Genomic DNA, 10,637 nt, shown 5'->3' with positions numbered 1-10,637 from the left:
CACTTTAAATGTCTGCATATTTTCTTGTTTCTTGGTTTGGGCTTACAGGTTGAATCCTGGAATGTCATTTTTGCTAGATCCAATTTAAAGTCTTCATAATCTTACTGGAGTAGAAAGATAAAATATAGTTGAATTTTGAAATTAAAAATTTTTTATTGTTTTATACAACAAAGTGTGTCTCAGCCATGGTTGCTTCTGCTGTTCTGGTATCACTTTTTCATTACTGGCCTTTTTACTGTATCCTGAGAATGTATTAGTTTCCATGTTAAATGCTAAACCTTTCTTTTTTAATACGAATTTTTTATCTGTAGCTGCAATAAGATGATTTGCATTTTCTGGGTTAAATCGGGCTCTGTAGCACGTATGCAGAAAGCCAAACTGCATTTTACTGACATCATTTCAGAATTTCTTGGACTGAGTCCATGTGGGTCCACAGGCTGTGTTCGGGGGGGCGTGTGGAGTGTGGGAACAGTGAGACCCACAGACCCCATGGACACAGCCCGGCGGGGGGCGCTGCTTCCTCCTTCAGCCCCAAAGTTGGCTCGTTGTTACGTGACGCTCTGTTCTGGGGAACAGGTTTTTTCCTCTGTGAGTGTTCTGCTTTCTGTGTAAGCTCTAGCTACACTGATGCAAGGTTTTATTTTTAACTTACTGTACTTTTAATGTTTGTATAACCTGTCGTTACGGGGAAAAGACATAATGCTGAACTGAAAACTCAGCATTTGAACATCTGTCTAGTAGTGATTAGCCAATATTTTAAAATTGATTTTAAATTATTAGGGAAAATATGTCAAAACTTTTCATGTTCTAATGGCATTAGTCTCGGAACACTGTAGATGGCCCTTGCCGAGTGTCAGGTACAGCACGTAGTTTCATGGGTTAAGCTGTACTTAGACTTCAGACATGAATGTAATGCCTTTCGTTTGTACTGCTTTGACGGGAGGAGCATCTACATATCACTAACAGGAATTCAGCTCGAAGAAAAAGTTGGGAAGAGTACTGTTCATTTCCTCAAAGCAGAATTTACACTTCCGTTGTCAGGGTTACTTATGTAAGTATAGATAGAAGCCCAGTAATTCCCTAAAGTGATGTTCTCTCCTGTGAGTCTGGGGACTTTTAGGAAGGACTCGCGGTTATACTGTCCTCACTGTCAAACATGTGAAAAGCGAAGGATCGTCTGGCTCGACTTTGTGTTTGGTTTACTTGTTCCCCACTGTATATACTTCGGAGACTTACTTCTGCAAGTAGAAATTACACTAGTCCCAAAGGCTAAATTATTAGGCAAGATTCTCATTGAGAGTTATTTTCCGATCTGTCACGTGCTAGTGTTGCCTCCTTTTTGATAAGATTCGTGAGAGATTTTCAACATTAAAAATGTTTGCTAAGGGATAGCTATCATCTCGGGCTTCCCCTACTTCCTTTTCTCACTCTCCGTAAAAAGCTACCTTCTTAACTACTACTCCAAGTAAAGTTTTTCTGATTTGCTTATAATTATAGTGTAACGCAGTTGTTCTCAACCCATTAACCCAAATGTCCAGACTGCGTGCCTAGACAACTTTGAGAGGTTGTTGTGATGGATTTGATCGTGTGCTTCTCTTCTCCAGACTCAAATACTGCACACCGTGGAAAGTATTATGACCCATATTATGTTGGAGACACGAGTTTAATTTATTGTATTTTGATAATTAAATTCACAAATGTTTACTATCGTAAATGCCAAAGTCTTTACCTGTAAATGACTATGTAACATCCTAGAAAATGTGCTTAATGCTAATGACTACTCTTATTTCCGTGAATGAAGGTCAGCAAGAAACTGAAAAACCACTACACTTTTTAAATTTTTCAATCCGTTGTAATGTGTTTTAGTCATCAAGAACTAGCTTGGCATAATAAAAACAGAAATAAAAGAATTAAAGATAACTGAGTTCTGAGACTACTTTTCTCTCTCAAATACATGGTCTTGTTCCCGTTGAAAATTGATGGTAATAGTCTATGTGCCATGCAAGACCGAGAATTGGTGAAAATGAAGATGGAAGGAGGGTGTTAGCTATTTGTAGAGTTTTTAAAGAGTTTGCTTAAAATCCTGTTCCAAAACAGGTTGCCTGATTTCTGTACAATTGTTACGATGCTGCAGTGGACACCTTGTTACAGATTGAAGGAGTGTCTTCTGAAAGTATCCGTTCCCTACATCAACATTTCACATGTGTTGTGAGTGATAAATACTCATTTTAAAACTTGTTGTTCAAGCATTGATTTAGGAGCTAACATGTCATTTTACAGTAACTTAATGAGGGTTTTTTCCTATGGACCTAATTTTGTATTGCTATTATAAGATAGTAAGAGAATTTGGATATTCACCAAAGAATGATTAAAAACTCTGGTTCTGAATACACAGGACATGCCTCACAGTGACAGTCTCCACAGTGACACCACGCGTGTTTCACGTGTGGGGATGGTAGGAGGTCTCCAGGTTTGGAGGGTGCCTTGTTTTCTTCATTTCATGGAGAATCTTTATATTTGATAAAAGAAATATACAGAACCATAAGTAAATACATCCGCTTCCCCATGTAGTTATGTATACTAATCAGAAAAATCCACTGAGAAGTTTTCATTCTAAATTCTCTTCTGGAGACTATGAGAAGGACGTGGCCCTTGAGGTGAGAGTCCACAAGAACATGACAGCTTACAGAGTTTTTGTTGGTTGTGGTCTAGGTGTCACAGAAATACAGAAGAGGACACCAAGCGTAAACATACAACCCGTGTAACGGCCCAAAGCCAACACCCGGGTCCCGGCTCAAATACTGTGCCCACACTAGAACCGCCAGATCCCGGGGGCTCCCTGCCAGCCATTACCCTCTCTGTCTGCCGAAAGGTAACTGCCATTCTCACTTTTAACGCCGCGGTGTCGTTTGGTCTGGGTTTTTTTAAGGTCCTATGAATAGAATTGTGTTCCTTTATGCCTGGCTGCTTTTGCTGGACCTGTTGATGTCTGGGAGATGTTTCCATGTTGTCTTGTAGCTGGAATTCCTTCTCATTTCTGTGTGCTAGGCTGGCTGTACTGTGATTTATTGGTTCACTTGGTGGTTTATGGTCATTTGAGGCGATTTCCAGGTTTTGACTATCACAGGTAACGACGTGAAGACCTTTGGAGGTGTGCCCTGCGTACTTGTGCGTGAACTTTAATTAGGCATATGCGTAGGAGTGTACTGGGTCATAAAACCTATTTAGTGGATAAAGCCAGAGCTGTCCAAAGTGCGTGCCCGGTTACTCTCCCACACAAGTGCGCGTGTTCCTTGGTTCCTGTTGCTCCATGTCCTCATAGTATGTAGTGTCAGTCATTTTCAAGTTCAACCTTTGTTGGGGGTGTGGAACGGTACATTGCGATTTTGTAATTGCACTGCTTACATCTGATTGAACACTTTGTCTTGTTTATTGGATGTTGGGAAGTACATTTTCAAGGGTGGGTTTTTTTTTCTTGCCTGTTTTTCTATTGGTTGAATGTCCTTTTCTTACAGAGTTGTAGAAGCAGTTATACACTCTAAATACACTGCAATTCTGCTGAGAGTTATGGTACAATAAAAATATTTTCCCCTAGTCTGGCTTGCCTTTTCACTCTGAATGGGCTCTCTGAACAGAAATTTTGCATTTTATTTAGTTCACTTTACCAATCTTTTCTTTCATGGTTAGTACTTTTGTTAAATGTTAGATTTTATGAAATTTTCATTTACCTGAGGGCATGGAGATGGTCCCGCTATGTTCTAGAAATTTTACCTTTCACACTCAGACCTGCAGTTCCCTTGGTACTAGTGATTGTGCCTTTCACACTCAGACCTGCAGTTCCCCTGGTACTAGTGATTGTGCCTTTCACACTCAGACCTGCAGTTCCCTTGGTACTACTGATTGTGCTGTTCACACTCAGACCTGCGGTTCCCTTCGTACTACTGATTGTGCCTTTCACACTCAGACCTGCAGTTCCCTTCGTACTACTGATTGTGCCTTTTTCACTAATTCTGCCACCTTAGTTATTTACTTCCAGTCTTTGGGTTTAGTTTGCTGTTATTTTTCTGACTTCTTGAAATGGAAGTATAGTTCACTGATTTTCAGCCTTCTTTCTAATATAGATGCATTGAAGGCTGTAAATTCCTAGCATAGTTTTAGCTGTTTCTTCCATGTTTTGATAGCATGGTATTTTTACTAAGTTCAAAATATTTTTGGGCTTCCATTGTGATTTCCACTTTTAAAGTAAGGCATTCTAAGTATCAGGAAAACCTTGAAGCTCTAGTAGATCAGGGGCAGCAAGGCACAGCCCATGGGGCAGATTTGCAGCCTCGTCCCTCAGGGAGAACGTCTGCTTCCCCCTGCTCTGGGCAATGATTCCTCCCAGACTTCCACCCCTGGCAGGCTGCAGGGGTGCCCCCATCTCAAATTGGGGTGACCTGAAGGCTGGCATCAGGGACAGCAAGCCCAACTGTTTTCAGTTCACCCTTACTGCCAGGACGGCAGCGGTCATCAAGGCTCCCCACTTCCTTCGCAGGCTGAGGGTTCCCTTGTTTGGGTTTGTCCCTCTCTCCCTGAGAGGCTGTCCAACTCGCCAGGTCCTTAGTCCTTCAGCCCAATTTTCCACGACTGGCAGGCACCTCATGGGGAAAAGTATCGGGGGGGATGATGTCAGACTCACCTGGGGTGTCTTCTTCCAAAATCTTGCCGCCATTGTTTTCCATGCCTTGTTAGCTCTCCAGTGCCTTCAGGCAGGTTTTCATTTCAAACAGTTTGAACCCCTTTTCTGCTTGTCGTCAGAGGGGGCATTGGTTTGCATTACCTGGGCTGCCGACGTAGAAGTCCTTCATAAACCACAAATATGCTTTGTTTTTTAATGTAATTCTTAGGTCTTCACAGTGAAGTAACTGTGTTGGTCTTGAACTTGAGTGTGTTGGGGCTGCCATCAATGAGGCAGCCCCATTTTCTCTAAGATCTCTGCTAGGCTGGGCCAGGTGTTAGGGCTTTCCCTCTAGGTACATTTTTAATCTTCCTTGACCACTGAAGGCAGGGAAGCCGAGCACTTCCCTATATTCACAATTTGGGGGGGAGGGGTCTGGGAGAGCATTGCCCTTAGTTATTGTGGTGAACAGGGGCAGCCAGTTTCTTACTGGGGATGCAGGTGGGAGAGCTGGGGAAGGAAGGGAAGGAGGAGAAGGTGCAGGGGCCCCACACCCCTGGAACCACCTGTCAGGGGAAGCAAGACACCTGCCTGCCTCCTGGGCTCCGCCCCAGGCGGAGGGACTCATTTCTGCGGTCACTCATCAAGCCAGGACCCCATGAACCGACTGGTATTCTGGACCCAAGTGCCTCCTTACCCACACGAAATTATCATTATTTTCCTCTTGCTCACACATTTATGAGTCAAACCCAAAACTGACTTTTTTGCTAGATCATGCTCAATCGTTACAGAAAAGAACGCTAGATTCGTGCTCTGCGCGTGTGTGTAACGCTAGCAGGTGCTTTCCAGAGCCCTGTGTGTCAATCTTCCTCGAAGGTCCACCTTCTCCCACTTCCCACATTTCAACCCCGCCTTCTACTCAACCAAGATTCGTTACAAGAAATATGACATTATTTAACAATGCCTTTTCTCTCCTGCTCCTCTGTCCATTTAAGCTTCTTTTTAAAAAGTTCCTTGATTTGAGGGAGAGAAACACCGATGTGTTGTACCATTTGTTTGCACCATCGTTAGGTGGTTCTTGTACGTGCCCTGATCGGGGATCAAGCCCGTGACCTTGGTGCATCAGGACGATGTTCCAACGGCTCTAGCTACCCAGCCAGGGCCCCACTGAAGCTTCTTGGAGGATGGGTTCATCTTTCCGCATCTTCCACAGAACCTAACCATCAGGAGATTCTCGCTTGCTAAATGATTTTCAGGGCATAGTGTCCACTTGTCATAAATTCCTAAGTCTCACAGTTCTTTAATGGTGCCAATACAAAGCACTTCCTATTCGTGCAAAACTCTTGAAACCGTGGTTTAAAGCTTTTGGTGGAAGCGAGGAATTCCTGAAGACAATGAAAGCGCACAGAATACAGTGAGATTCTATGGAAGCTGTGACCTGGGCCAGCATTGCTGAGCCTACAGCAACATGGGGATGAGCTAAGAGGGTGTGTGACCTGTTCAAGTCTGGATGCCGGAACTTTAAGCCCTACAGGTACTTGCATGAGACACAGTATAATATTTGACATTGAGAAGCTGGGCCACTGGCATGTGAGGGTCATGCTAGAACACGGGCATTTATGTGCCTTCACCCACACGGCAGTGAGCGAGAGTTCAACAGAGAACATGCATTCAGTGGTCTTTACGGGTTTCACATTCAGTTATTTTATTATCAGTTCTTAAGTTAATTATACAAGGATGACACGTTATGTTTTCTGTGGGAATTTAAATGTAAAATAAATACAAAATGCATTCGTGGTTTAACCAACACTCAGTGAAGCTCTTTTCTTTCTTTCCTGAGGTCTTCCTTTCAGTCTGGTTTTATCCCAGCTCCTTCTTTGTCCTTCCCCTGGGAAGAGTCTATTAAACCACACCCCGGGTCTGGAGCCAATGAACTCGTTTTAATTCCATTAGACGTACTTTTTGATCTCATCGTACAACACCAACACGAACGCGCCGCCCATGCCTCGCAATACATTGGACCAGGCCCCTTTGAAGAAAGCATTGGCTCCCTCGTCTTTGGCAATCTTCCTCCAGCAGTCCAGGGTCCCCGTGTACATGATGTCCGCTGTGGGAACAAACAGTGGGGGGCGCGGGGGTGTCATTCTAGGGGAAAGTGGCTTTGCCTCCAGGAGGCATCGGCACACAGTGCTATCAGTAAGTCACTCCAGCAACAAGTCCCAGCTCCACAACAGCCAATGAGAAATCCCCTCCCCTGCAGAACAGTTGGGCAGGCTCGCTTTTCGTTCCTTCTCCTTCAACTCAAGAACTGCGGCAGTTAACCAGCTCCTTCACAGACCCCCAAACTGTCAAGCGGGGAGGGAGCAGCGTGGAGCCACTGCTGCACCATAGCATGCCCATTTACGGATGAGAAAACCGAGGCCTTGTCTCTGATTATGCCAGCCCGGGATCACACAGTGAAAAGAGCTACGACCATGCGGTTGAACCGCAGGAAACAAACACTTGACTTTGACTTTAAAAATGGCAATTTCGTGTGTTTCGACCCATGGCAGCCAGTGCCTTTTCTATCACAACAGACTGCTTCAGCCCTCCCTCATCCAGCTAAATCCCTCTTCCCTGCTTGTAGTAACTGGGTAAGAGAAGAATTATTTTTAAATAAACCAACAATTTCTTCAATTCTTTCCCCTTCTCACCACGATCCAAGGGAAAAGAGGGCATAAGGCCTCCATCATGCTGGATACCCAGTTATGTTCACCTACGAATATCCTGATGTTGGTGTTCTTACCTGTGTGATAACAACATTCTCTAAGGACGTGGCTGAGAATCTTTCCTAAGTTCCTAGCGCTTACTTTTAACAACAAGACCAGGTGGGACCAGAAGCAGTGTCAGATAGTGTGCTCGGGCAGGACAGATGCGGTGTGGACCGGCCGGTGCCAGGCTTACCCCCTTTCCGGCCAGACTGCATCATCATCCTACGGCGGACGGTGTCGAAGGGGTAGGACACCAGCCCCGCCACCGCCGTCACGCTCTGGGCGATCATCCAGCTGACGATGATGTGCACGTTCTTGGGGTCAGGCAGCATCCCTGTGGGCAGAGGCCAGAGGCTAAATGGCAAGGAAGTCATTCCTCTCAGCAGCGTCGTGAAAGGCAGGGGGGTGGGGTGGGGAGGAGGCGACAGAAGCTCCAACTCCATGCCGCCCCTTCCAGAAGAACCTGCCCCTGTGGGGCGCCTCCCAGACAGCCAGGCAGCCAACAACCACGAGTTGGTGGCTGCCCTCTCAAGATTCAGGGAAGTCAGCTCTGCCCGGCGTACAGGACATGTTCAAGTGTAATTACTCAGTAACTGGAAGAGCCTTGAGGCAGCTAGTCTGCCCCTTCTTCCTCGGAATGACTCCAGCCAGAGTCTGTTTCAGCAGAGGACAAGGAGAATCCTCTTTCTCAAGAGCCACACCACGCCTCTGCCTCACGCACAGCCTCCGTGTAGCCCGGAGACCAGGAGAAGACAAGATGGATAACTGTAAAGCCCTTTGTCAGTGACACAGATCCCCAGGATCCTCTCTGCACAGCCTCCTCCTCCCCAGGCCGCCCCCCACAGCCCCCCAGGCCCTTCTCTTACCCTTGGCAGTATCATAGACTCCAAAGTAGGCAGCTCTGTAGATAATGATGCCCTGAACAGAGACACTGAAACCCTGGTAGAGACCCTTAAGGCCGTCAGACTTGAAGATCTTGGAGAGACAGTCGCCCAGACCACTGAACTCACGCTGGGTGGCACCCTTGCCCACGTCGGCAGCCAACCTGGTCCTAGCAAAGTCCAGCGGGTAGACAAAGCAGAGGGAGGTGGCCCCAGCTGCCCCACCGGAAGCCAGGTTACCAGCAAAGTAGCGCCAGAACTGCTTATGCCGGTCCACGCCCCCCAGGAAGATCTGCTTGTACTTGTCCTTGAAGGCGAAGTTGAGAGCTTGGGTGGGGAAGTAACGGATCACGTTGGCCAGGTTACCTCTCCAGAAGGAGAGAAAGCCCTGCTCCTTGGGGATTCTCACCACGCAGTCAATGATCCCTTTGTACTGCTTCTCAGCGCTGATCTGTTTGCTGGCATGCTGGACCTGTGGGGGGCGGGGGAGGGGCACGGGGGAGGGGTTGGGCGTTAGGGTGAGCAGGACAGAGGGAGAAGGAGAAGAGGGCAGGAGAAAAAGAACGTGCACTTCTCAGAATTCCCTTTTTAGAAAGGTATGGGGAAACTGAATATTGTAAATAAGCATGTTAGCTACTTGGATAACAAGCCAAAAGTACCCAATTTTGCTTCAATTTGAGAGAAAATGTTCTGTCCCCAATACATGGAAAATATGATTTCATTGTGTGAAGAGAGTCATCTACGGACTAAGTTTTCCAGAGGTGCCAGAACTATGCCAGGGGCTCACTGGGGCACAGCAGTGATTGAAGACCCCGTCCCACAGGGCACGGGCCCTGATTCTACAGGCAGGAGGGGCAGGGGACGAGGACCCCTGCGCCGCAGTCCAGTGGCCGGAGACACCGTGATCTCTGAGTAGTAGGTGCTCTGCCATAAGGAGGACAAACCCCCTGGGCCCCAGAGCCTGGACATCGTCAGGCAGGTTATCCAAGGCACCAAGTACTGAGGGGCGTGCTGCTGCTGCTGTGAGCGACTTGCTGGGGCTTTTCTGGTCGCTGATTATTTTCACTCCCAAACCGAAAAGGCTCACTGAGGGGCCCAGGCCTTTTGGACAAGTGGAGAGGAAAAAGACAGATGGGATGATGGTGGTAAAGCCATCCAGGGACTAGGATGGAGTGGGAAAGACTTGGGGAAAGGGTGAGTAAGGAAGGCCGAGTTTCTTCCAAAAATTGTTTCTTAATCTCTCAAATCTGTTTCTTCATCTGTAAAATTAGAGGACATAATATCTATCTTAGAGATTATAGGAAAATGAATGAAAATATATACACATCAGCCTCAGCAGAATGCATGAAACACAGTAAGCAAGTTCTGTAATAATTTGAGGTTCTTATTGTACAAGGTGGGTGCAGGTGAAAAGATCCAAGGAGCATTGAAAGTGGAAAGGTGAGGCTGACCTATGAGGCCTCGGTGGCGTGCCGTGTTGTCCCAGGCACAGGATCTGGCTGGCTGTAACCCACTCGGGGTGGGTTTCCATATATAGACACCAGGCCGCTGTGTGCCACCCGACACCAGGAATCTGCTACTGACGCTGGACCTGTCTGCGCAGAGGGCACCTTCCCCTTCGGGTAGGCCTGTCGCCGGGCCTGTGGCCTAGCGCAGATTTGCGGCAGCTCGCCCGCCGGTCCCCTCTCGCCTCTGCGCCCGGCTGCGCCCAGCGCGCCCAGCCCGTCCTCCCCGCTGCCTGCTGCCTGCTGCCTGCTGCCTGCTGGCCGCGACCGCGCCGTGCTCACCTGCAGCAGCAGTTTGACCCTCTCGATGGGGGCCACCGCGGTCTTGGAGACGGCAGCGGCGATGCCGCCCGCCAGGAAATCCTTCACGAAGCTCAAAGCCTGATCACCCATGATGACAGCCGGGCGCACACAGCCTCCGGGAGCCGCGCTCTCACTCTCGCCTCCGCCCGGCCAGGCACCGCCACCCCGTCTCCGTCCCTGCGCTGTGCGAAGGGGCCACTTGTCTCGCCCGGCATCCCTCCTTATATCCCCCGCCCGGCCTCTCGCGAGAGGAGGAGGGACCCCGGAGCCGTGCGCGCAGTGCGCATTGGCTGGGCAGGTGCTTGGACTCCCCCCTGGCCACCCCCCTCTTCTGCAGAGGGCAAAGGGGGCGAAGGCGCTTCCGGGAGGCAGGGGTGGGCCGGGGGCTGTGCCTTCAGCTTGGGACGTTTAAAGGGCAAATTCATGTTATCTGTCCCAGCAAGCAGTGGGAACATCATGTCTCTGCAGCATGGGGGACGCTGTATTTATAGCACAGGACGGCTTGGGCTGGGGCCGACTTGGGGACGTACGCGGGCCGATG

At 48.1% G+C, this 10,637-nt stretch overlaps 1 protein-coding gene across 1 annotated transcript; it reads right to left on the bottom strand.

Moving 5' to 3' along the window:
• Nucleotides 1-6,515: 6,515 nt before the first annotated feature.
• On the bottom strand, nt 6,516-10,313 carry SLC25A4 (solute carrier family 25 member 4). Its single transcript, XM_037055172.1, has 4 exons — nt 10,076-10,313; nt 8,274-8,760; nt 7,601-7,741; nt 6,516-6,764 (listed from the first exon to the last, which is right to left on the bottom strand). Exons 1-4 carry the CDS (start codon nt 10,184-10,186, stop codon nt 6,607-6,609), a joined length of 897 nt encoding a protein of 298 aa, XP_036911067.1. The 5' UTR covers nt 10,187-10,313; the 3' UTR covers nt 6,516-6,606.
• Between the last annotated feature and the right edge of the window lie 324 nt (nt 10,314-10,637).

Source organism: Sturnira hondurensis, unplaced genomic scaffold (genome assembly GCF_014824575.4).
Source record: "Sturnira hondurensis isolate 20B ecotype Veracruz unplaced genomic scaffold, ASM1482457v3 Scaffold0008640, whole genome shotgun sequence".
In the NCBI taxonomy this organism is placed as follows: domain Eukaryota; kingdom Metazoa; phylum Chordata; class Mammalia; order Chiroptera; family Phyllostomidae; genus Sturnira; species Sturnira hondurensis.
Note: the sequence above shows the minus strand (reverse complement) of the source record. Positions and strands in the feature narration are given on the sequence as shown.

What these genes read in the sequence shown, in the direction of transcription:
- SLC25A4 (XM_037055172.1), bottom strand. Translation starts at nt 10,186, where the DNA reads ATGGGTGATCAGGCTTTGAGCTTCGTGAAGGATTTCCTGGCGGGCGGC. An exon ending in AGTCTATGATACTGCCAAGG is followed by an intron (nt 7,742 to 8,273) that starts GTAAGAGAAGGG and finishes CTCTGCCCACAG; the next exon opens with GGATGCTGCCTGACCCCAAG. An exon ending in GCAGTCTGGCCGGAAAGGGG is followed by an intron (nt 6,765 to 7,600) that starts GTAAGCCTGGCA and finishes TTGTTCCCACAG; the next exon opens with CGGACATCATGTACACGGGG.